A 27,919-nucleotide genomic window follows, 5' to 3' on the forward strand; every position below is an offset into this window, starting at 1 on the left:
CCCCCCCCTTTTTTTTAAAGAAAGAAAAGAACATATCAAAGATAAGTTAAGGGAAGTTGACTCAGTAAGATATGATCTGGTTCCCTACTGATTAAAACCTCTTCTGCCAGTCAGTCAGCTTCCCTTTGTGCTTGCAAGCACTCAGTGGATGCTCTAATGAGCATTATTCCTCACCAGTCCTTGTATATGACACAGGCCATTATTTGCACAGGCACAGCCTCCTGCAATCTGACGAGGAACTCGGGATTAATCTGAAACGGCACGGAATTTTTGTCCGGCAAGTCCAGAGGGGTCGTAAGGACATCGCCTCGATATGAGCACTTTTGTACTAGCTTTTGAGGGGATACCTTTCCAGAAAAGACAAAATTACGGTTTACCATTGTGACGTGAAACCCTATATCCCACTCCCGTGCACCATTTCCGGTATCTCCGTTTTGGTCGTGTCTTCACGATGTGATCCGAATCCTATTTGCGGTGACTGCAGCTGCCCTCTCCGTGTGGGGAGTACTTGCAAGCCAAAGTGTGTGAACTGTTCCGGCCCACATTCTCCTCGCTCACTGTAGTGCCTGATATATAAAAAGGAAAGGAAGATTCAGGAATCCAAAATTCTCGACTGTCAATCCTACTCTGAGGCATGACAGAAATTTGACTGTTTCCACACGGTATCTTTAACACCTACCTTTCCATCCGTTGCATTTTTCGCCCTCCTCTTTCCTCCTTACCCCTGCCGTGTCCCTATTCCCTTTCCTCCTCGGTGGTACTTCACTCTCTTTCTCCTTGGCCCAAGAAGAAACCTCTTCTCTGGGACCTGCCGGGTATGCAGCTCCCTCGAGGAACCTCCCTCCCTGGTGTCTTCAGGACGAGAAGTCTGTTGCTTAGTCACACGTGGGACTCATGTTCTGTAGGTCTCAAAGCAATGCATTTGCTTTCGGATCCTGATAGTCCTGTGACTACATCTCATCCTGACCTCACCTCCTCTTGTCCTCTGAAGGAGAAGATGAGTCAAGTCAGGATGAGAGCGCGGACCCTGTCTCCTGCCCCCCCCCCCCCCCCCTACACCCCACCCCCCACAATTCTGGTCCATTCGATGTGCTTCTGGGCTCTTGTACTACTCTCCTTCAGTGGAACTGTAATGGTTACTGTTGTCACCTTCTGGGATTGCAATCTCTTCTTTCCCTCTACTCTGTAGCTTGTTTTGTATTGCAGGGATCTCGTTCTGTGGATACTCGTTCACTGACAATCTGTGGTTTCCGAGTCATCTGCTGAACCTCGTCGGCCCTTTGTGAGCCTTCGGTGGTGTGTGTGCAGTGGTCCGCACAGACGTGTTAGTTTCTCGAGTTCCCCTTCGTACTGCTCTGGAAGCAGTGGCCTTTTGGATCCATTTAGGCTCTGCAATAACAACATGCAGTCCTTATTCCCCCCTTCCGCACTGGAATCCTAAATTTCCTGCTCTTGTTGTCCTTCTTCGACAGCTCATTGCTCCCTTCCTTCTCCTCGGAGATTTTAACTCCCGTAACCCTATATGAGGTGGTACTGCGACCGTAGACTGGGACAGGATTGTTGAAGACCTGCCGGCAGGGCTCAATTTCTGCCTCCTCAACACTGGAGCCCCCCCCCCACCCCCGCCCCCCCCCTCCCCCCCCCCCCCCCCCCCGCCCCCCCACACACACACTTTAATGTGGCACAAGGCACTTTCTTGGCCATAGATTTTTCCATCTGTAGCCCTGGATCTCTCTCCTCCATTCAACGGCGAGTTCATGACAAGATGTGGCAACAGCCATCGTTTTCCACTCTATAATATTAATGGATAGATAAAAAAGTCACTCACCAAGTGGCGGCAGGGGAACCCACACATAAACGAAGGCTATACTTACGGAAGCTTTTGGAGCCAGTGGCTCCTTCTTCCAGCAGAAGGATTGAAGGGAGGAATGAAGGAAAAGGACTGGAGAGGTTTTTGGAGAAGTCACTCAAACGGCGGATCGTAGAAGACTTACCGGACAGAATGAGAAGGAAAGACTGACTGTTGGGGACTGCACTGGATGAGATTTGAAAACCTGAGAGCTTAAAGGTACAAGAACAGGCAATATGCAAGACACAGATTACTGCAGAAATATTGTGCATGAGTTAGTAAGAGTGAAAAGCTAAGTTCATTGTGAAAGATGTAGAAAACTAAGATGGAGCAAAGAAAGGAGTACATACTGTGAAGAAATGCTGAGATGGAAGAAATTAACATAAATTAAGGCCAGTGGCGAGAACCGAGGACACATTCTAGTGCTAATTCCCACCTGTGGAGTTCTGAGAAACTGGTGTGCAGGGAAGAATCCAGATGGCACGTGTGGTGAAACAGGTATCAAGGTCGTAACTGCCATGTTGTAGACCATGATCTGCAGCAGGATATTGTGTGTTGCCAGTATACACGCTCTGACCGCGTGGGAACACCAGACGCTGTTGGATCCCCTTCATTTCCTGCCCGGTTTGCCGTGCAGTCTAATGCACGGCTTTCCGGGTGGGAAGGAGCACCAGTTCCCGGCACAAATCCACCCGGCAGATTTGTGTCGAGGTCCGGTGAGCTGGCCAGTCTGTGGATGGTTTTTAGGTGGTTTTCCATCTGCATCAGCGAATGCAGGCTGGTTCTGCTTATTCCGCCTTAGTTACACTATGTCGGCGATTGCTGCGCAACAAGTTCTCCACGTACACATACACCACCATTACTCTACCAAGCAAATATAGGGGTTACACTCGTCTCGTGGACCACCGCAGCTGCGGTGGGGACAAAGCCTCTCCGTCGTTTCTAGGTCCCCGGTTAATATAACATAATATACATGCTCTGCCTATGCCCATTCATCCTAACTGATAACTTGGTGGTAGTCAAACCGATGTAAAAGGCTAAACAGTGTCTACATAACAGTTGGTATATGACATACCGTTTCACAGATGACTCTCCCATCGATAATGTTTTGCGAGTGACAGAACTGGTATGGGTGGTGGTAAGAGGGTGCATACGGCAAGTCTTTCAGCAGGGAGGTTCACAGGAATAGGAGCTGCAGGGTAAGCAGGAGCAGCATAGGGTCTGACTAGAATATCGCAGAGATTGGGAGGGAGACGGAAAGCTATTCTAGGTGTGGTGGGCAAAATCTCAAACAGAATGGATCTGATTTCAGGGCACGATTTTAGGAAGTCGTGGGAATGCCGAAGTAACTGATTAATACATTCAATCTGTTAATAACACTATCTTCCAAATCTGTTAACAACACTTTCTTCCACTCTTCTCAGGTTCATTTACTATGTTTCCTAGCCCATAAGTCTCTTCCTTTTACTTACCAGCTTCATAAGGAGTGTCCTCACTGCCGCTTGTCCTTTCAATCCGGCATTAGTAAGTCTCCTTTTTACTGTTGCAACAGATACATTTTTCTTTTTCATTTCGACCAGTTCTGTACGAATTTGAGCAATGTTTTGAATCTATTTCTCTGACTAGTGATTCAGATGAATTTGTCATCACTTTTAATTTTTCTACGAGGTTGTCCCGATCACAGTATGTCCTTATTGCTACCTGTTGCCTTCTGGTTGTGAAGGATGTATTGCACTCCCCTTATACACCCACCACATTGTTTCATGATTGAGGCATAGATAAACCCGCTTGTCTTACTACTATAGTTGCAGCACATTTGTCCGTGTACATCTCTTCTCTTGGAACCATAATAATGTGTGCACTGTCAACTGTTGCTAAGGAACTGAAGTACAGTAACCATTTATAGCTAGCATTGTACCTCTGCTTGAAGTACACAGTAGATATCACAGCACTACAGGGAACAACAGGGCAGTATGGAATGGGCTGTCATTCATGACACAAGTAAACCAGTTCAGGTAGCTATTATTTATGTACACATTTTTCTAGGTAATATTGCACGAAGATGAAAACAGTTCTATAAACCTGGCATGTTTACTGTTTTGACCACTCCTTTGCTTACTCAACTGTAGCCATGATATTATATGACATTTGCAGGGAATTAGATGTCAGTTATTTGGTTTATTGAAATTAATGAGTAGTAGTTTAGGTAAGAGGAGTAGTCATTTTGTCCACACAAAATCAAGTTGTGACCACAAAGCTTGATGACAGTGTCAGTCTACATATTCGACCTTCAGTGTGACACATTTTCTCTGACAAGGGATGATTTAATTTCTTAGACTTTCCTGGTGATTCAGTGTCATCTTGCGGAACTGGGTGTACTGCTGGTGGTCGGCATCTTCGCAACACAATATTTCGACATCGTGACTCGGCATCTGCATCAGGGGCTTCCTAGGACTGGTGGAAAAGCTGACCGTTCATATATTTATGTGTGAGCAGTGTCTGGTGTTCCTGCACCGTCCACGTCTACTGCGACTATTTCTGGTGGTGCTATTTATCTCTAGGCGTTCCAACTTCTGTCTGTGCCCATTTTCTGCTGTTCTCCCCAGTGGCGGCTGTGCTGAGGAGTTCTGTAATAAGTTTGCACCCACCAGGCGTGCTTCCAGTGCTATCGACACACTGCAGATGTTTCTGATGCTGTTGGCAACCACTCTGGCTTTGTATTGTGTCCTTGTCATACTCGTGGCCTGGTGGGTTCAGTATGCCCCTATAAGGTGCCCTGCCTGCCGAATTGGACAGTTGTGGGAATTGCGTATTCTGTCCATGTACACCACATCAATCTGTTGTGGTGGTGACCACCCTCTGGAGATGTTTAGTATGTCTGCTCCTGAGATATGTGGTGCCTGTGGGAGTTGGCTCCCGAGGAGGAAGTTGGCACATGCTGCTCTGCAAGAGATTTGACCCCGTTAATTATGCTCCTTATTGTCTGACGTTTGTTACTGCAAAGGAAACTTTTCCCGTTGTTTCTTCAGTAATTCTAAAGCCGGATTCCACACTGTACTGATCTGGTATCCTGCTTCCCAGCTGATCAGGTTCTCTGTCATCCTGATTTTGAGAGATTCAGTGATCACACTATCCCAAAATCTGGGAGTCTGAGCCAGGTGTGTTCAAGTTCCAGGTATTGTTGTGTTACTGCTGTTTTAATGTCCTACCGTAGTCTGGTATGTCTTTGGTGTTCTTTACATCTTATTTCAACTGTTCTGGTGGTCTGATCGATGTAAGACATACCACATTCACATGGTATATGGTAGATACCCCCCCCCCCCCCCGCCTCCCCCCCTCCCCCCACCCCCTCTACATGACCCATAGACCTTGCCGCTGGTGGGGAGGCTTGCGTGCCTCAGCGACACAGATAGCCATACCGTAGGTGCAACCACAACGGAGGGGTATCTGTTGAGAGGCCAGACAAACGTATGGTTCCTGAAGAGGGGCAGCAGCCTTTTCAGTAGTTGCAGGGTAACAGTCTGGATGATTGACTGATCTGGCCTTGTAACATTAACCAAAACGGCCTTGCTGTGCTGGTACTGTGAACGGCTGAAAGCAAGGGGAAACTACGGCCGTAACTTTTCCCGAGGGCATGCAGGTTTACTGTATGGATAAATGATGATGGCTTCCTCTTGGGTAAAATATTCCGGAGGTAAAATAGTCCCCCATTCGGATCTCCGGGCGGGGACTACTCAGGAGGACGTCGTTATCAGGAGAAAGAAAACTGGTGTTCTATGGATCGGAGCGTGGAATGTCAGATCCCTTAATCGGGCAAGTAGGTTAGAAAATTTAAAAACGGAAATGGATAGGTTTTAGTTAGATATAGTGGGAATTAGTGAAGTTCGGTGGCAGGAGGAACAAGATTTTTGGTCAGGCGAATACAGGATCATAAATACAAAATCAAATAGGAGTAATGCAGGAGTGGGTTTAATAATGAATAAAAAAATAGGAGTTCGGGTAAGCTACTACAAACAACATAGTGAACGCATTATTGTGGCCAAGATAGACACGAAGCCCACGCCCACAACAGTAGTGCAAGTTTATATGCCAACTAGCTCTGCAGATGAAGAAATTGATGAAATGTATGATGAGATAAAAGAAATTATTCAGGTAGTGAAGGGAGACGAAAATTTAATAGTCATGGGTGACTGGAATTCGAGAGTAGGAAAACGGAGAGAAGGAAACATAGTAGGTGAATATGGATTGGGGCTAAGAAATGAAAGAGGAAGCCGCCTGGTAGAATTTTGCGCAGAGCATAACTTAATCATAGCTAAGACTTGGTTCAAGAATCATGAAAGAAGGTTGTATACATGGAAGAACCCTGGAGATACTAGAAGATATCAGATAGATTATATAATGGTAAGACAGAGATTTAGGAACGAGGTTTTAAATTGTAAGACATTTCCAGGGGCAGATGTGGACTCTGGCCACAATCTATTGGTTATGAGCTGTAGATTAAAACTGAAGAAACTGCAAAAAGGTGGGAATTTGAGGAGATAAGACCTGGATAAACAGAAGGAACCAGAGGTTGTACAGAGTTTCAGGAAGAGCATAAAGGAACAATTGACAAGAATGGGGGAAAGAAATACAGTAGAAGAAGAATGGATAGCTTTGAGGGATGAAGTGGTGAAGGCAGCAGAGGATCAAGTTGGTAAAAAGATGAGGGCTAGTAGAAATCCTTGGGTGACGGAAGAAATACTGAATTTAATTAATGAAAGGAGAAAATATAAAAATGCAGTAAATGAAGCAGGCAAAAAGGAATACAAACGTCTCAAAAATAAGATCGACAGGAAGTGCAAAATGGCTAAGCAGGCATGGCTAGGGGACAAATGTAAGGATGTAGAGGCTTATCTCACTAGGGGTAAGATAGATACTGCCTACAGGAAAATTAAAGAGATCTTTGGAGAAAAGAGAACCACTTTTATGAATATCAAGAGCTCAGATGGAAACCCAGTTCTAAGCAAAGAGGGGAAAGCAGAAAGGTGGAAGGAGTATATAGAGGGACTATACAAGCGCGATGTTCTTGAGGCCAATATTATGGAAATGGAAGAGGATGTAGATGAAGATGAAATGGGAGATATGATACTGCGTGAAGAATTTGATACAGCACTGAAAGAGCTAAGTCGAAACAAGGCCCCGGGAGTAGACAACATTCCATTAGAACTACTGACAGCCTTGGGAGAGCCAGTCCTGACAAAACTCTACCATCTGGTGAGCAAAATGTATGAGACAGGCGAAACCCCCAGACTTCAAGAAGAATATAATAATTCCAATCCCAAAGAAATTAGGTGTTGACAGATGTGAAAATTACCGAACTGTCAGTTGAATAAGTCATGGTTGCAAAATACTAACGCGAATTCTGTACAGACGAATGGAAAAACTGGTAGAAGCTGACCTCGGGGAAGATCAGTTTGGATTCCGTAGAAATATGGGAACACATGAGGCAATACTGGCCCTACGACTTATCTTAGAAGCTAGATTAAGAAAAGGCAAACCTATGTTTCTAGCATTTGTAGACTTAGAGAAAGCTTTTGACAATGTTGACTGGAATACTCTCTTTCAGATTCTAAAGGTGGCAGGGGTAAAATACAGGGAGCAAAAGGCTATTTACAACTTGTACAGAAAGCAGATGGCAATTATATGAGTCGAGGGTCATGAAAGGGAAGCAGTGGTTGGGAAAGGAGTGAGACAGGGTTGTAGCCTCTCCCCGATGTTATTCAATCTGTATATTGAGCAAGCAGTAAAGGAAACAAAAGAAAAATTCGGAGTAGGTATTAAAATCCATGTAGAAGAAATAAAAACTTTCGATGACATTGTAATTCTGTCAGAGACAGCAAAGGACTTGGAAGAGCAGTTGAACAGAATGGACAGTGTCTTGAAGGGAGGATATAAGATGAACATCAACAAAAGCAAAATGAGAATAATGGAATGTAGTCGAATTAAGTCGGGCGATGCTGAGGGGATTAGATTAGGAAATGAGACACTTAAAGTAGTAAATGAGTTTTGCTATTTGAGGAGCAAAATAACTGATGTTGGTCGAAGTAGAGAGGATATAAAATGTAGACTGGCGATGGCAAGGAAAGCGTTTCTGAATAAGAGAAATTTGTTAACATTGAGTATGGATTTAAATGTCAGGAAGTCGTTTCTGAAAGTATTTGTATGGAGTGTAGCCATGTATGGAAGTGAAACATGGACGATAAATAGTTTGGACAAGAAGAGAATAGAAGCCTTTGAAATGTGGTGCTACAGAAGAATGCTGAAGATTAGATGGGTAGATCGCGTAACTGATGAGGAAGTATTGAATAGGATTGGGGAGAAGAGGAGTTTGTGGCACAACTTGACAAGAAGAAGGGATTGGTTGGTAGGACAAGTTCTGAGGCATCAAGGGATCACCAATTTAGTATTGGAGGGCAGCGTGGAGGGTAAATAGAGGGAGACCGAGAGATGAATACACTAAACAGATTCAGAAGGATGTAGGCTGGAGTACGTATTGGGAGATGAAGAAGCTTGCACAGGATAGAGTAGCATGGAGAGCTGCATCAAACCAGTCTCATGACTGAAGACCACAACAACAACAACAACAACAACAACAACAACATGGTAGATACCAGGCTTCCTTAACCCCAGATCATCTCTGATCGTTCCAAGGCGCACCCTGATCTTGTTATGTGGGCAGAACAGACTTCTGATTTTGTGATTTTTCAGGATCCTGCTTATCTAGGCAGATGCTGACCCTGTATTCAATAGAAAGGCTACCCTCCTGTTCTCTTCTTCTTGTTCTTCTCCCGTTGTATCAGATCGTCTGGTGAGACAGATCATCTGGTGAGATGTAGCGCTTTGCAGATGGCCCTATTTGAGTACCCTTTATGTATAAACACTTTCTGTAGATGATCTGACAAAAAATGCAGTTCCCACAGCAGCCTAATTTGGCAGGCACTACCTCTGTAGGGGCGTACCAAACCCACACGGCCAGGAGTTTGACAGGGGTACGATAAAAAGCCGGATTGGTTGCCAACAGCATAAGAAATGTCTGCAGCGTGTCTATACAGAAACGTGCGTGGTGGGTGCTGACCTAGCATGGAATGCCTTGGCATAGCTGCCACTGAGGAAAACAGTGGAAATGGGTGCAAATGGAAGGCAGAATGCCTAGAGATGAAAAGCACCACCAGAAATGGTCACAGTGGGCGCAGATGGTGTAGGGAACACCATACACCACCCAGGCATAAATACGGGACATGGTCAGCTTGTTGACCAGTCGCAGGAAACACCCGACTGAGAACCTAAATCACGATATCAAAATATTGTTTCGGAAAGACGCAGACGATCGGCAGTACACCCGATTCCACGAGATGACACGAGGGATGACTTGGTGAATGAGTCTGCATTCAGGCTCTTCAGCAAATGTTTCACTTCAAAAAGCACCTCGTTGTCTCAATCAACTATTTCTGAATTTGAGGCAAGGAGAAAAAGTCACTGGATTCTCATGTTGGAGAGTGGGGGGTGTAGGAAATGTGATCTTTGCTATCCCAAAGAAGCAGCATGTGTGTGTGTGTCCTGCCCAGAATGACCTGTAAGCATTGTTCGTAACAAATACATCTCATCGGGTAGCTTCCCATAACACTTGGTCCTGAGAGCCTCTCATAACCTTGTCAGAAGAGTCTGATTATATGGTATTGTGCTGGTTTCCCCCCAATGAGTATAATATGTCACTGCCACACTTAGGCTGTACCAGATAAGAGGTTTGGCTAAAATGTAACTGGAATTGGGATACGACGTTCTTTATTTTTACTTCATCACTAGTTTTAGATCATCTCCTTCAAAATACTACACTCTCTCTTTGTGTATTTTTTATACTGATCGAAATAGTCTTTGAAGTTATTTTCAGAAAATATGTTTGTGGCTTCTGTCACATTTTTTTTAATGGTTTCAGCTGTCTCAAATCTTGTTCTTTTCAGTGCAGCCTTCACTTATGGGAACAGAAAGAAGTCACATGAAGCGAGATAGGATGAGTAGGTTGGATGTTGTGACATGTGGACCTCTCGCTTATGCAAAAATGACCTCATAGGTATCAGGTTCTTGGACACCATTTTTAAACAAACTTTCCCATGTGAAAACGTTAGTGTTAAATCTGCCGAATATTTGTTGATTCGTGACAGTGTTAGAAACAGCACTAACAATCAACTGATGATCTTTTCAGATTAAATCTCAAGTTTTTTTAATGGCTTGGCATTGAGGGTCACCGTAGGTGTGACCCGTCTTCACTCTTTTCGTGTCCTCCTTTGAACTGCTAAAACCGTTTGAAAACTTGAGTGTGTGAAAGAAATTCACCACTGTACCCTTGTTTCAATAAAGAATCGGACTCTTTGGCAGTCTTTGCAAATTTCACTAAAAATTTCACATTAATCTGTTGCTCTTTCAGAACACTAGACATATTTTTGACAAGCTGCAGGTATACGGTCTGACGAGAGCGAAGGGCTCAGTCGGACCGAGGAGGTCGGCAGGTGATAACGTTGCAGGAACGGAGAGGAGACCTTGCACGTCTTGGCAGTGTAGCGTCAGACCTGGAGGCCAGTGCTGCTTGTCTGCTAAAAGTACGGCCTGGTTATTTTTTAACCAAACCTCATATTGGCATAACACTACCTAACAGATGGATCTTTGCATTTGTTAGCACTGCTAGAGCCACATTTCCAATGCTTTTTCTCAGGGACACAGTGACATAACTGGTACTCAGCTGAAGAAACAGTCTGGACTGGCTTCGCTGTCGGACTATTTCGAATGCTGCATCAGATCGGTGAGCTTTTTGAAAAGGTGTGGGGTATCGCAAACTGGGCGGGTGGTGACACTTGTGGTGTGCAAATTGTTGTTGTTGTTGTAGTTGTTGTTGTGGTCTTCAGTCCTGAGACTGGTTTGGTGCAGCTCTCCATACTACTATATCCTGTGCAAGCCTCTTCATCTTACAATAACTACTGCAACCTACATTCTTCTGAACCTGCTTAGTGTATTTATCTCTTGGTCTCTCTCTACGATTTTTACCCCCCACACTTTCCTCCAGTACTAAATTGGTGATCCCTTGATGCCTCAGAGCATGTCCTACAAACCAGTTCCGTCTTCTAGTCAAGTTATGCCACAAATTCCTCTTCTCTCCAATTCTATTCAGTACATCCTCATTAGTTACATGTTTTACCCATCAAATCTTCAGCATTCTTCTGTAACACCACATTTCAAAAGCTTCTAGTCTCTTCTTGTCCAAATTATTTACTGTCAATATTTCACCTCCATACATGGCTACACTCCATACAAATATTTTCAGAAAAGACTTCCTGACAATTAAATTTATACTCTTTTTCAGAAACACTTTCCTTGGCATAGCCAGTCTACATTTTATACGCTCTCTACTTCAACCATCCTCGGTTATTTTGCTGCCCAAAAAGCAAGACCCATCTACTACTTTAAGTGTCTCATTTCCTAATCTAATTCCCTCAGCATCACCCGATTTAATTCAACTACATTCCATTATCCTCGTTTTGCTTTTGTTGATGTTCATCTTATATCCTCCCTTGAAGACACTATCCATTCCCTTCAACTGCTCTTCCAAGTCCTTTGCTGTCTCTGACAGAATTACAATGTCATTGGCGAACCTCAAAGTTTTTATATCTTCTCCATGGACTTTAATTCTTACTCCGAATTTTTCTTTTGTTTCCTTTACTGCTTGCTCAATATACAGATTAAATAACATCGGGGAGAGGCTACAACCCTGTCTCACTCCCTTCCCAACCACTGCTTCCCTTTCGTGCCCCTCGACTCTTATAAGTGCCATCTGGTTTCTGTACAAATTGTAAATAGCCTTTCGCTCCCTGTATTTGACCTCTGACATCTTCAGAATTTGAAAGAGAGTATTCCAGTTAACATTGTCAAAAGCTTTCTCTAAGTCTACAAATACTAGAAACGTAGGTTTGCCTTTCCTTAATCTTTCTTCTAAGATAAGTCGTAAGGTCAGTATTGCCTCACGTGTTCCAATATTTCTACGGAATACAAACTGATCTTCCCCGAGGTCGGCTTCTACTAGTTTTTCCATTCGTCTGTAAAGAATTCGCGTTAGTATTTTGCAGCCGTGACTTATTAAACTGTTAATTCGGTAATTTTCACATCTGTCAACACCTTCTTCCTTTGTGATTGGAATTATTATATTCTTCTTGAAGTCTGAGGGTATTTCGCCTGTCTCATACATGTTGCTCACCAGATGGTAGAGTTTTGTCAGGACTGGCTCTCCCAAGGCCGTCAGTAGTTCTAATGGAATGTTGTCTACTCCTGGGGCCTTGTTTCGACTCAGGTCTTTCAGTGCTCTGTCAAACTCTTCACGCAGTATCGTATGTCCCATTTCATCTTCATCTACATCCTCTTCCATTTCAATAATATTGTCCTCAAGTACATCGCCCTTGTATAGGCCCTCTATATACTCCTTCCACCTTTCTGCTTTCCCTTCTTTGCTTAAGACTGGTTTTCCATTTGAGCTCTTGATATTCATACGGGTGGTTCTCTTTTCTCCAAAGGTCTCTTTAATTTTCCTGTAGGCAGCATCTATCTTACCCCTACTGATATATGCCTCTACATCCTTACATTTGTCCTCTAGCCATTTCTGCTCAGCCATTTTGAACTTCCGGACGTTCTCATTTTTGAGACATCTGTATTCCTTTTCACCTCCTTCATTTACTGCATTTTTATATTTTCTACTTTCATCAATTAAATTCAATATTTCTTCTGTTACCCAAGAATTTCTACTAGCCCTCATCTTTCTATCTACTTGATCCTCTGCTGCCTTCACTACTTCATCCCTCAGAGCTACCCATTCTTCTTCTACTGTATTTCTTTCCCCCATTCCTGTCAATTGTTCACTTATGCTCTCCCTGAAACTCTGTACAACCTCTGGTTCTTTCAGTTTATCCAGGTCCCATCTCCTTAAATTCCCACCTTCTTGCAGTTTCTTCAGTTTTAATCTATAGTTCATAACCAATAGATTGAGGTCAGTGTCCACATCTGCTCCTGGAAATGTCTTACAATTTAAAACCGGTTCCTAAATCTCTGTCTTACCATTATATAATCTCCTTCCAGTGTCTCCAGGCCCCTTCCACATATACAGCCTTCTTTCATGATTTTTAAACCAAGTGTTAACTATGATTAAGTTATGCTCTGTGCAAAATTCTATCAGGTGGCTTCCTCTTTCATTCCTTACCCCCAGTCTATATACACCTTCTCCTTTTCCTTCTCTTCCTTTCCCTACTATCGAATTCCAGTCCCCCATGACTATTAAATTTTCATATACCTTAACTAACTGAATAATTTCTTTTATTGCATCATACATTTGTTCAATCTCTTCATCATCGGTGGTGCTAGTTGGCGCACAAACTTGAACTACTGTGGTAGATGTGAGCTTCACATTTATCTTGACTGCAATTGTTGGTTCACTATGCTGTTCATAATAGCTTATCTGTGTTCCTATTTCTTTATTCATTACTAAACCTACTCTTGCATTGCCCATATTTCCCACTATATCTAACTTTAACCTATCCACTTCTCTTTTTAAATTTTCTAATTTAACTGTCCGATTAAGGGATTTGACATTCCACGCTCCAACGCCAATTTTGTTTCTCCTGGTAAGGATGTCCTCGTGAGTACCTAGTCCTTGCCAGTAAATCCGAATGGGGGACTATTTTATGTCCAAAATATTTGACCCAAGAGGACACCACAATCATGTAACCGTGCAAGCTGCATGCCCTTGGGAAAAATTACTGCTGTAGTTTCCCCTTGCTTTCAGCCGTTAGCAGTACCAGGACAGAAAGACTGTTTTGGTTGATGTTACAAGCCCAGATCAGTCAATCATCCAGACTGTTGCCCCAGCAACTACTGAAGCGGCTGCTGTCCCTCTTCAGGAACCACACGTTTGTCTGGCCTCTCAACAGATACCCCTCCATTACGGTTCCACCCACAGTGCGGCTATCTATAATGCTGAGGCAGGCAAGCCTCCCCACGATTGGCAAGGTTCGAGGGGGGGGGGGGGGGTGTTGGTTGTGTAAGGTGTAGAAAACTAATCTGTGATGGGTTTTGATTTTTTTCACCATCGCCTCGATTGCGACATGCTGGCCTTTGAGCGTTAGGTTCTCCGATTCTCGTGTTACGGTTCTTCAGGGAGAAGTGGTCTTTGTTCTCTGGCATTCGGACTGGTTTGACAACACTGGAAATGTGTGTCTCCTCTAAATACTGTGTCGTTTGACTGTGGACTTTTCCATACACTTCCACTGTTTCAGCACAGATTGCTGCAGCATTGTTACCCTTCGTTGACATCACTAGTGGCGCACTGTGCTACTATCGCTATGTTTACATGCGGTACATCTTCCACTGTATAAAAAGCCACTGCGTCCATATTAGCTGAATTTTTTTTAAAAAATGAAATGAAACCTGACAGCCCAAGCACGTTTCAAAACTGGTTGCACTTATAACAGGAGCAAAAATTGATTGCGGATTGGAAAACTGGCAATAAGAAGCAGCTATGAAGTCTTTCGCGGCGGAGTCCTAGCATAAAAAGTTCTCGGTTCACTTGCCACGTCAGATTTGGATCACGAGCTTTCGATGACTACCTCTGTTCGTCTTTGTCAGGGGTAAAACTGACTGTCATGGACCAGTGAGGCTTCCACTTTTGTAAGCAGTGGACAGCTTCTAATTGGCCGGATGAAGTCACTGTGAAAACGGTGTGTACGGGGGTGGTGGGAGGCTTCCACTTTTATAAGCAGTGGACAGCTTCTAATTGGCCGGATGATGTCACTGTGAAAACTGTGTGTACGGGGGTGGTGGCCTTTGTGTCCACAGATTTTGTTTGTGCGCTTTATCCAGCATTTCTTGCAGTGCCATCCATCGTAACAGGTGGAGAACTGCGAGGGATGTAAGAAGCCTCCCTCTGTGCTCTTTCTTTATCAACTGTGCGCTTTCGTGCATTGCTGAGTGCTTATCCGGAGTCCCTGTTGAAATTATTTTCACACAGTCTAATTTCAACTGCTTCCCTGATGACATAGTCCCAACAGTTTGAAGCGTGAACAAGTATCTTGCTTCACCAAATAGAATCTTATGTTTATTTAACAAACTGTGCTCAGCCACTGCTGGTATTTTACAGATACCTGTATTTCAGATGACGCTGGTGTTCCACACGGCGATAGGCAACAGTTCTTATAGACTGGCCCACATAATTTTTGCCACACTCGCAAGGAATGCTGTAAATTCCCCATACTCTCAGACCGAGATTATCTTTCACAGGTTGCAATGTTTCCTTAATCTTCCTGGGTGGCCGGAAGACTGGTCTGATTCCCTGCCGGCTCAGCCTCCACCGATCTTGCCGGTCGTTGCACCACAGAATGGTAGCCACGCGTTGTGTTGGTCCTCTTGATCTGTTTGAACAGCATCCTTCCTAGGTTTCTTCGCAAGAGTAGATCTGATATCACGAGCAGAATATCCATTTTTTCTGAATACCGTCGTCAGGTGGTTAAACTCGGAGCCGAGATAATCCTTGTATGAAATAGTCCTTGCTCTGTGTGCCAAGGTATTTAGCATAGCTCTCTTCTGAACTGGGTGGTGAAAACCATGTGCGTTTGGATATAAATCTATATGCGTTGGTGATACCAGATCTACTCTGGCGAAGAAACCTAGGTAGGACGCTGTTCGAACAGATCGAGAGGACCGACACATCGCCCGGCTACCATTCTGCGTTGCAGCGACCGCCAAGATCGATGGAGTCCTGAGCCGGCAGGGAATCACACCAGTCTTCCGGCCACCCAGGAAGATTAAAGAAACGTTGCGACCCGTGAAAGATAATCTCGGCCAGAGAGTACTGGGAATTTACAGCATTCCTTGCGAGTGTGGCAAAAATTATGTGGGCCAGTCTATAAGAACTGTTGCCGATCGCTGTGTGGAACATCAGCGTCACCTGAAATACAGGTATTTAGAAAAAACCAGTGGTGGCTGAGCACAGCTTTTTAAATAAACATAAGATTCTATTCGATGAAACGAAAATACTTGCTCACGCTTCAAACTATTGGGACTCTGATCAGGAAAGCAGTTGAAATTAAACTGTTGTTGTGGTCTTCAGTCCTGAGACTGATATGATGCAGCTCTCCACGCTACTCTATCCTGTGCAAGCTTCTTTATCTCCCAGTACCTACTGCAACCTACATCCTTCTGAATCTACTTAGTGTATTCATCTCTCAGTCTCCCTCTACGATTTTTACTCTCCACGCTGCCCTCCAATACTAAATTGGTGATCCCTGGATGCCTCAGAACATGTCCTACCAACTGATCTCTTCTTCTAGTCAAGTTGTGCCACAAACTCCTCTTCTCCCCAATTCTATTCAATACCTCCTCATTAGTTATGTGATCTACCCATCTAATCTTCAGCATTCTTCTGTAGCACCACATTTCAAAGGCTTCTATTCTCTTCTTGTCCAAACTATTTATCGTCCATGTTTCACTTCCAGACATGGCTACACTCCATACAAATACTTTCAGAAACGACTTCCTGATGATGTGAAAATAATTTCAACAGAGACTGCGGATATGCACTCACCAATGCAGGGAAGGGCGCAGTTGGTAAAGAAAGAGCGCAGACGGAGACTTCTTACACTCCTTGCAGTTCTCTGCGTGTTGCGATGGATGGGGGTGCAAGCAACACGGGATAAAGTGCGCAAACAAAATCTCTGGACATAGAGGCCGCCACCTCCGTACGCGTCGTTTCCACCGTGACGTCATCCAGCTGATAAGAAGCCGTCCACTGCTTATAAAAGCGGAAGCCTCACCGGTCCACGACAGTTTTACCCCTGATGAAGATGACGGTGGTAGTCATCGAAAGCTCAGGATTTTATCCAAATTTGACGTGGCAAGTAAACCAAGAACTTTTTATGCAATTAGAAGCGGATTTCCAGAATTGATTTTAAAGTGTTTACATGACCAACCAAAAGCAGTATTGGGAAATTGGCTTATGAAATCCAGTTTTGGGAGTCCCAAGTAAATGGGGTGTGTGATGCAGGGATTTTTGGGCTGCAGGCATTATCCTGCAAACAAACAAAAAATTAATTATATATTTTTTATTTTTTTGAGATGATGATCAAAAGTTGACTGCGAGGCGTGTTTTTTAAGTAAGTACCATTTTGCCACACTGTGGCCACAGCACTGCGGTCGCTGTTCTGTGCATGCGCGCTGGGAACGTACATCTGTCGTCTATGCACTGACGCCGTTACGATGTGATTCTTCCTTGTTTACGTTGTGTACTGAGTGTTCAAGATGCCTCCGACAATCGTGAGTCCTGCCGACTCTTGAGTACGGGCTGTTATAAGATTTCTTAGTGCTAAAGGCCTAATTGTGATCGATATTCGTCGTGAGATCTGTGCAGTTTACGGGGAAAATATTATGAGTGATGGAATGGTAAGAAAGAGGGTGAGAGCATTTAAAGATGGCCGCACAAATGTGCATGATGAACAACAGAGTGGGCGTCCTTCGGTCATTAATGACAGTTTGGTGCAGGAAGTGGACAATAAATTGAGAGAAAACAGACACTTCACAATTTCCTCCTTGTGGGATGACTTTCCTAACGTTACTCGTAGTGTTTAGTATGGCATTGTGTGCGAGCACTTGAATTACCGAAAATTGTGCGCTTGTTGGGTACCAAAAATGTTGACGGATGTGCACAAAATCAAACATTAGACAGTTCATTGACTTTCCTTGAGCGGTACCACGACGCCGGTGATGATTTCTTAAGCCAAATTGCTACAAGTGATGAAACACGGGTGGCCTACGTCACACCAGAATCGAAGCAACAGTCCGTGGAATGGCGGCATTCAGATTCACCCAGAAAAGTGAATTTTAAGCAAATAATTTCTGCCCGGAAAATCATGTGCACAGTTTTCTGGGACAGAAAAGGAGTATTGTTTGTGGAATTTCTGCCTCGTAATGAGACAATCAATGAAGCAGCTTACTGTAAGACATTGCACAATCTGCGCCGTTCAATTCAGAACAAGACGTGGCAAGTTGAGCAAGGGCATCATTTTGCTGCAAGACAATGCCCGTCTGCATGTTGCAAATCAGACCAAAGATCTCATCACATCTTTTTGATGGGAAACTCCAGATCATCCTCTGTACAGCCCCGATCTTGTGCCAAGTGACTACCATCTACTACTGCACTTGAAGAAACATCAGGGTGGTCAGCATCTTGAAGACGATGGCAAAGTCAAAACAGTGGTGATGCAGTGGTGAACAAGTCAGGCAACAGACTTCTGTGAGGAGGGTATTCAAAAACTGGTACAACGTTATGACAAGTGCCTCAATATTCACGGAGATTATGTAGAAAAGTAGATTAAGGAACAGGCTTTCGTGTAAAAATAAAATTATTGAGATATCTTAGCACATTTTTTTTAACTTCAAAATGGTACTTACTTAAAAAACACTACTCGTATATATTGTACTTTGTTTAACTTACATTCTCAAATTTGCATGGCATATGCACAAATAACAATAAGCCTTATAGCATGGGGTGTATACACCCTAGGACAACCAGGAAATCTGTGAAAAACACAGGAATTTCTTCATTCAGGGAAAAACCTAGGAATTTTTTTAGAATTCTGGAATTTTTTTAAATATAACTTGTAATTGATACTCTAACAAGGTATATCACTTCAGCCCACTACTGCATAATAATACTGCAGCAATAAAACATAAATGAAAGTATAACATCAAAATAAAACTTTAGTTGGAAAGAAAATGTGCCATTTACAACAACAATGCTTGTGATTAATATGAATCTGCTGTATTGATTTAAGCTGTGCTCTTAGGATCCTGCCTAATGACACCCTCACAAAAAAAGAAAAGAAAAAAAAAGAAAAAAGAAAAATTGATGACCAATATTATATGTGGAAGCTTAGCTTTTCTTGTAGCTGTACTGTACATATATCAATTTAAACCTTTAACTTTTCCTATTTGTGTGTTCTGGCTACTATTTAACAGTGATGTTGCTATTGGCTGACTACATCACATACTCTATGCTCTGAATATCTGCTGTCATTGGCTGGCAAGATCATGTGACTCGAGCTACGATTGGCTGAAAAAAGCATATTGTCATCATGATGTCAGTGCGTCAGAAGCTATTGTGCTGTATTTGGTGGAATTGGTATTCAGACTTTCACGATATGAAAGTATGCATTGTACATATTGCTGTGTAACAGAGGTCTTGTCCTTTTTTGCTGGATTATTTCGTAAATTGCTGGGAAGTTCCATACTGGTGTATAAAACCTTTACACGGTGTAAGTAAGTTAAGAACGCTGTCGAATACCCAGAAGGAAGGGTGTGCCACAATTTTATCATCTACAGGTGTCTTTCTTGTAAACTTCGGTCTGAGACTGGTTTGATGCAGCTCTTTACATTATTTTATCCCGTGGAAGCCTCTCCATCGCTGTATAACTACTGCAACCTACATCCTTTTGAATCTGCTTGTTGTATTCATCTCCATCTCTTGATCTCTTGGTCCGACTCGGCCCCCCCCCCCCCCCCCCCCCCTCTCACACACACACACACACACACACACACACACACACACACACACACACACACACACACACACACACACACTCTTTCCTCCAATACCAGACTGGTGATCCCTTCATGTCTCAGAATGTGCTGTAACAATTGATCCCTTCTTTTAGTCAAGTTGTGCCACAAATTTATTTTCTACCCAGTTGTACTTGATACCTCCTCATTGGTTACGTGATCTACCCATCTAATCCTCAGCATTCTTCTGTAGCACCAAATTTGAAAAGCTTCTATTCTCTTTTTGTCTGAACTGTTTATCATCCAATTTTCACTTCCATACAAGGCTATACTCCAGAAAATTGTGATAGTGTGCAGGCGCGCATGCACTCGCACGTGTGCACGCACTCGCACGTGTCTGTTCTGTCGGACATGTCCAACAGAACAGACACATACACTGTTGTTGAATACAGCAGCTGTAAATGTCAAATTTCGAAGGAGATGCAGACTCCAGCTGTGATCAGGCATCAAAATAATTTGATGGTGAAAGTTGAAAATTTGTGCCAAACAGGGCTTTGAACCTGAATCTTCCGCTTAACGTGAGTGGTTGCCTTAACTGACTCAGCCGTACGGACACATTTTCTGTCCTAACCGAGTTCTCAGCTTGTCGCACACTAGTAGTGTCCACTGAGCATTCGCCAACTTGCTTGCAGTGAGTCCTATATTCTCATGAGAGGCTCAAGCATCAGCACTGAAGTAATCGAGGCAGTCGTGCCTACAGATATACTATATACATGTCCGACTAAATAGACAACACTCATATATGTGACGTCTGCAGGTATTTCGCTTGTCTGGTACATCTTGCACCCTAGGTGGAATGATTTTGTCGTGGCTGGTTCTCTCGAGGGTGTCAGCAATTCTGTGGGGATGTTTCCTACTCCAGGGCCTTGCTTTGCTTTAGATCTTTTGCTACTGTTAAATACTTCTCGCAGTATAATGTGTCCCATCTCATCTCTGTCTTTGGCAGTTTCATTTTCTATAATACTGCCATCTAGTTTGTTTCCCTATAGCCCACCTATATACTCTTTCCGCATTCCAAATTTCCTTTCCTTGGTTAAAGTAGTTTTCTATCTGAGCTCTTGATATTCATACAACTACTTTTCTTTTCTCTAAATGCCTCTGTAATTTTCCTATTGGCAGTATCTGTCTTTCCCCTAATTGTATTTGCTTCTATATCCATACATTCTCTTTTAGACTTTCCTGTTCAGCCATTTTGCACTTCCTGCCTATCTCATTTGTTAAATATTTGTAATACCTCTGGTCTGCTTCATTTTCTGCATTTTTATATTTTCTCGCTTCATCAGTAGAATTCAACTTCTGTGATATCCAAAGATTTTTACTGTGTCACTTCTTTTCACCTATGTGATCTTTTGTTGTGTTCACTATTTTGTCTTCAAAGCAATCACTTTGTCTCCCACTGTATTTCTTTCCACTATTTTTCAGTCAATCATTGCCTAATGCCACCTCTGAAACTCACAGCAGCATCTATTTTTACAATTTATCCAGCTCCCATCTTCTCAATTTCCTATCTTTCTGCAGTGTCTTCAGTAATCTACAGCTCATAACCAATAAACTGTGATCAGTCTGTATCTGCCCCAGATTAAAATCCGGTTTCAAAATCTCTGTGGTATCATTATGTAATCAGTCTGAAACCTTCCAGTGTCTCCAGGTCTCTTCCACATGTACAAACTTCTTTCATGATTTGTAAACTCAGTCCACATTCACTTCCTATTTTTTCCTTTCCTTTCTATTCCTGCTGCTGAATTCCATCCCCCTGTCACAGTTAAATTTTCCTCTTCCTTAACTATCTGAATAATGTCTTTTGTTTCATCATGTTTTTTAATCTCACCATCATCTGTGAAGGTAATTGGCATATCAAGTTTCTCTTCTGTGGTAGTGTTGACTTAGTGTCTATCTTGACTGTGACAACGCATTGACTATGCTGCTCTTAGTAGCTTATCTGCATTCCTATTTTCTTATTCATCATTAGACCTACTCCTGCACTTTCTCTATTTGATTTTGTATTTATAAACCTGTACTCACCTGGCCAGAAGTACCATTGCTAATTCTACCTAATTCCCACTATACCTAACTTCAAACTATCCAATGCTTGTTCTCACTGTATCCATTTCCCTTTTCAATTTTTTTTTTCACCTGCTTGCTCGAGTAAGGGAATTAACATTCCAAACCCTGACACGTAGGTTTCATGACGATGACATCTTCCTGAGTAGTCCCTGCCCAGAGATCCGAATAGATGACTATTTACCTCTGAAATATTTTACTCAAATGGACACCATCATTGTTTAACCTTACAGTAAAGCTGCATGCTCTCAGTAAAAATAATGGCAGTAGTTTCTGCTTTCAGCCGTCCACAGTAAGTAAAAATAATGGCTGCAGTTTCCCCTAGCTTTCAGCCGTTCACAGTAACAACAGAGTAAGGCCATTTTGGTTTATGTTACAAGTCCATATCAATCACTCATCCAGACTGTTGCCCTATGCAACTGCTTCAGGAACCACACATTTGTCTGGCCTCTCAACAGATACCCCACCACTGTGGCTGCACATAAGGTGTAGCTATCTGTATCGTTGAGGCACACAAGCCGTTCCACCATGGTGTTGTCCATGATTCATGGGGGTGGGGGAAAGAACAATATAAAACAATGAAAAAGAGGTTGTGGATCTAAGAACAGCTTGTCATATGTTAGTTTACTGACTGAAATCAAAACCACGGTCCGAAAGATTTCGTGAACTCCTTTCGAGGTGAGTCCTCCATCGTAGGACATGTTATTAATGTTGATATGACAAAATAGTGAAGCAAAATGTGTTAATGAGAGAGGAAATCACAGTTGACGAGAGCTTAGGACTAACAGAGAGATTCCTGGTTATTTGAGTGGTTGTAGTTTAGAGCAGTAATATCGGCAGACATAATTAACAAAATTGTTACGGAAACCTCTGAAGCAGTTGTATCTGCCCTGCAAGGATATATTCAGTCATTTAACTTAATTTTTTTTTTGTTTTTGTTTTGTGAGAATTTATTGACACTGACGTGGATTTTGCAGACATCTTACTAGTCATTGCATTTACAATGTGGTTAGAAAGAGCCTGAAAAGTTTGTAACGGTGTTGCAGGGTGTGTTGTGCTGAGAAACAATTGTTCAGAAAAAAATTAGATACGGTGCACTGTTCCTGAATTAACTCGCATTGAAGTTAGCCAATCAGGTCGTTATGTGCACAAATTCAAGTGAGTAGCCAGAGACGGTATCACCAAACATGTTCTTTGTTTGGTTTCCCGAGACCAAACAAGAGAGCGATACAAAAATTGGACATAGGATGGTACTAAGGATCAAACCCAAGCCAAAGACGGAGCAGTCTCGTGCGCTATCATCTATGCTATGAGAGCAACAGACGCTCATTGTATCTGGAGGGCTGTATGAATTTGCACACACAACAGCCTGATTGGCTAACTTCAATGGTAATAAACTGAGAAACGGCACAGTGTATCATATTTCTTTCTTAATAGTTACTTCTCTGCACAATGTACCCTAAACACCCTGACAAGCTTGTCAGACTGTTTCTATCACCTTGTATGTGACGTGTAATTTGACAAGCAAATATTATGGTTTCAAATTAATAAAGAAGCAATATCATGGTGAATCCTCTGTAGACTGCCCTGAAGTGGCAAATTCAATGAGTACCCATGCAGTGGCCAATTAAAACTGTTTTGTGTTCAAAGACTACTTTAAAAACAATCTGTGGTACAATATGTTCAAATATGGACTGGAAACATAAACAGTGTACACCAATGCTATATGGCTGTTTCATGAAGCTCTGTCACTATCTGTATGGCGAATATTGTCGAAACATCAATACTTGACCTCACATGCCAATTACATATTGATAATACTATGATTATTTTTGGGGCCAACATATTGCATGTCAATATGTCTGGTATTGGCTGAACACAGCGTGTGCCAGTTCCATTAGGACTGTGGCTTGAAAACGAAAAGCCATGGATTATGTCCACAAAATCACTTTGTTTATTCAAAATAATCTCCCCTGAATCAGCACACAGCTCTGAAATTGTTTTAAATGTTTTGAAATAGTCACTGTAGTCCTTGTTTGAAATTGCACGTAGTACTGTGGTAAGGTGACCCTGAATGTCCTTAATTCTGTCCTAATTGTTTCCTTTTCATTGCCAACTTCAGATTTTGGAAACAAACAGAAGTCAGCTGGGGCCAAATCCAGTGGATACATTGGGAGATCCAGGACTGTGATCTGTTTGCTGGCCAAAAACTCATGTACAGCCCCCACTTTGTGGGATGGGTCATTGGTGTGGAAGAGAGAGCTTACAAAGTGTAAGAGGGTCGTATTGCAAAAAATACATCATCTCATCACCAGTTGCAATCTATTTCATAAAATCTGTATCACTTTGGGGTGCCTGCAACAGATCTTTGCAGTGTCAGATTGTGCTACATTTTTCATCACCTGAAAGTGAGTGTGGCACAGACTGTCCTCTTGCCAAATCCTTGGTCAAAATGGCGCACGATAGTTTTCGGTATTTCTGACAGTTCCTCTGTGAGTAGTGCAGAAAAGATCTATCAGATGCAGTAGTTTCAGCAATTTTTTGCACATTTTTGTCCACACCACTTTGATGCTCGTGGTGCAACTTTGTCATCCCTGCCGTCACAAAATTGAGTAAATCGCTGAAAAATGCTGGAATGATTTAAACGATCACTACCGTACACACTTTTTGTTTCACTGGCTGGTGTGCCCAACTTGATGTTGCTTTGCTGCTCCAGCACCATTTTCCGATGAGTGTCACACGTGTACCGTTACGTGCACAGCCAGGATGCGTGTTGCTCTGCTTTGACCTACAACACGGCTGTTGTCGAAACTTCGACGATTGTAATGCCGCAACCTGCCACAAAATAGCATTGCAGTTTGGAATTTCACACGAGCAGTCCCCAAAGAATTGGGACACACAGTATGCCAATCTATGTCCTCATATGGTCAAATATATTGATGATTTGGCAATATTATGGAAGGTGTGAAGACCCTTTTAGTATAGTGTACAGATTAAGTTTTTACAATTTACAATTTAATGATGTACTGGGTGTTTCAAAATGAATATTATGGTTTTAAGGCTTTGCAGCATTTATTACATTCCGTTTACAATCACAAGTAATACATCAAATGAAAAGATAAATCAGACAATTCTGTTTGCATCCTTGTGCACATATGCATCCACCGTTTCCTACGATTTGTTAGAAAGCACTAGTAGCAACGGGGATGACGAGCGAATGGAAAGCTTTTTATGTTTTACTTGTTTGCAAGCACCAAATCTGTTGTTACAATACAGTGTGCATTCTGTATTAAGTTCCACTGTAATCCTCTAAGTGACAGGTGATGTCATCAATTTGCAAATGGAGAGTATGGGATAATCGAGAGTCACTGAAGAACATATTGAACAGGTGAGGGTCTTCCACGTGTAGCCCGAGATCACTTTGGAAGTTAATTATGGACTAGCAGTTCCAGTGACACCTGTGTGGAGAGTTTTAAGGAGACACTTAAAACTGTGTGCTTATCGTTTGCAGTTCTAGGCTCTAAAGCTTACAGACTATGCTTTATGTGCCAACTTAGCAAAGAAAAAAGAAAGAGGGAGGGGGGTGTCTGCACGGCAATGAAGATTTTCTGGATCATGAAATGTACAGTGATGAACTGACATTTCGTCTCGGTGGAAATGTGATCACACACAGTGTGAGCATCTGAGAGCCAACAAATCCCCCACAAGATGGTACAGCTGCAACGAGATTCTCCAAGACTGATTTTTTTTTTGCAGTATCCCAGCAGGAAGTTCATGGGCCTTTCTTTGTCGTTGAAGCAACTGGAACTGGAGTTTCTTACCTTTATGCTCTAGAACTGTTGCTCTCTTAATTGGAAGAAGCTGAACCACACCACTTTAGTTAGAAGCAAGGTGGTGTGCCGTCTCACCGGCACAACTCAGTACGTGATCGATTAAATGACATTGTACACTCAAGGATTTGCGGCAAGGGGCTGGATGACAGAGCTCATTTCCACAACCTCCCCATTCGCCTGAGCTGACATTGTGTGATTTTTACCATCGGGAGTTCACGGAGGATCAAGCGCGTGTGCCTCCGCTACCATCCCGTTGACTTGTCTTAAGAAATATGATTAAAGCAGTTGTTGCAACGATTACTTCAGACAGACCAATTGAGGTTTGGGAAGAGTTCGCATGTTGACTCTGCGTGCGGTGTGGCGAGTGGTGCAGACATTGAACACGTGTAAGAAATATTGTTTGAGTGGCTCTTTCATTTGACATATTATTTATGATTGTAAATCGAATGCAATAAATGCTACAAAGTCTTAAGAACGCAGTTTTCATTTTGCACATTCGGTATTTGTCGACTCGTTCCACATCCTTGAAGGTTCCCCCCCTCGGTGGGACCTACGGGGTTCTGTGAACGAACGGTATGTGTGTGTGTGTGTGTGTGTGTGTGTGTGTGTGTGTGTGTGTGTGTGTGTGTGTAGGAATGAACGTGCACTGAGACATAACTTGCACCTGCCCTCAGACCGTGGAGGACTTCATCCTTCTGGTAGGGACGTTCGTCGCATTCGTGGCGTTCATCCTGTGGTGCTGCTTCCCGGTGGTGCCGAAGGAGGGCAATGGAGGAGGGAGCTCCGGAGCGGACGGCGGTGGCAGCAAGCCGCCGCGGCAGTACGACCCGCGGGCGGGCATCCACGTGCACGGTCACGGGCACGGCGGCTGGTGGGGAGGGCGGCGCGGGCGCAGTGCCGGCGGGCACGCCCTCTCCCCGGTGTTCCGGCGCTACGAGCCGCTGCCACTGTCGTAATGGGCACTCCCGCCTGACGGGACCTTTTGAGGCGAGTGTCATATTACTTGCGACCGAGTTGTGACTAGGTCGAGCCGTTTGTAACTCGTTGCAAAATCGTACACTGGAAATGATGTCCAGTGTCTTGGAGCGGCTCAGTTTACCGTGTCGGGTGCGATTTGGCACTGGACACCTGATGAAGTGACTTCCCCCCATTACTGGCACCAGCGGTTTTTGTGAAGTGAGCACTAGTGCTACTGTTATTGGGGAGAACAAGATAGTATATATTGTCTGTATTATGCTGCATTTATTAGCGTTTACCGATTTCGCAGTACTTGATGTTTTGTCCTCGGGCACATGTTGCAAAAGTTGATATAGTATGCACTAGCAAAATATATTATTGTTTAATAGTCGCTTGTTATAGCGTTTGCCTCCAAATTAACTGCTGCCACCAGCTTACGTGCATTTTCCGGAGATCCTTCTGTTTTGTACTGTACTTACGAGGAATACTTTCGGTAGCACGGCCAGGACAACTGTTCTGTTTTCACGTCCAGTAGCTGGAAGAAAACCGTATTTGCTTCTTCCAGGAGCTGCAGGCGACAGGTCAAAATGTGTCAGTGATGCAGGCTAGGCACACTTTTCTGCTTAGCCAGACACTGGAAAGTATGCCTTTTATCAATATTATGTGGGTAACACCTTTGTCTAGTGCAATTCATGACTGTAACTTACCAATTAGGAATATTTTTGTTAGCAATACACCCTCTTAGGATGCAGTAAATTATTATTTATTTTTAAAATTTTTATTTTATTTCTTCTCGTGTTCTAGAGATACAATTTTATTTTCTAGGATTACAGATAGATCTTTTTTAAATGTTATAGCTGCTCATTGTACTTGCCAATATTATTGCAAAAATGTAAGAAATTGTAATCTGCAGCTTTTTATTGGTGTGTACCTTTTACAACTACTATTGGTTCCCAATAGTATTAAGATATAACTAGTCACATGTGACCCTGGTCACTTACAGAAGACTTGCATCCTTTGTAGCAGACTGTTGAAGGAATTGTCAAAATATTTAGCATGCCTTCAGGGATGTGAAATGATACCCTCTTTCTGTGTGATATTCTTTCTTTTCTTGTATACAAGTTTGTTCTGTGTAGTACTAAGCTACACATTGTCACCTGCGGGAGCAGGTTGTAGACTGAAGATTTTTTGTATGTGGTGCTCCGTGTCTGTGATATATTCCTAGAATTAGCATATTTACCCAACTGTAAGATAACCCTTAGTATAAGATGACTCCCTCCTCCACCTTTCCTGATTTTAAGAGGTCCCTTGAAAAAATTTTTATTTTTAAGAAAATTCTGACTAATCAAAATTACATAATGTTTTATTGATATAAAGTGTCTGCCTAAAAAGTTAATATTATACCTATTTGAAACTTACGCTATATATTAATGTGTAGATTTTGATAATATAAGGAGAAATAAATTTAAAAAAAAGAAATGGTTCATTTTTTTAATCTTAACTTCCTTTTTTGGTTACTACCTAAGCATGTGGTAAGTAAACA

The 27,919-nt window shown here is 42.8% G+C and overlaps 1 protein-coding gene across 2 annotated transcripts in view; it reads left to right on the plus strand.

Moving 5' to 3' along the window:
• Window positions 1-27,827, plus strand: part of LOC126426857 (uncharacterized) — a 42,570-nt gene extending 14,743 nt beyond the window's left edge. For both annotated transcript variants that reach the window (XM_050088880.1, XM_050088881.1), the window contains exon 3: window positions 26,094-27,827. In XM_050088880.1, coding sequence (XP_049944837.1) covers window positions 26,094-26,375 — 282 coding nt within the window. In that variant the 3' untranslated portion in view covers window positions 26,376-27,827. The remainder of the gene's footprint in view (window positions 1-26,093) is intronic.
• Window positions 27,828-27,919: the final 92 nt, after the last annotated feature.

This window comes from Schistocerca serialis, chromosome 11 (assembly GCF_023864345.2).
Source record: "Schistocerca serialis cubense isolate TAMUIC-IGC-003099 chromosome 11, iqSchSeri2.2, whole genome shotgun sequence".
NCBI classification, from domain to species: Eukaryota; Metazoa; Arthropoda; class Insecta; order Orthoptera; family Acrididae; genus Schistocerca; species Schistocerca serialis.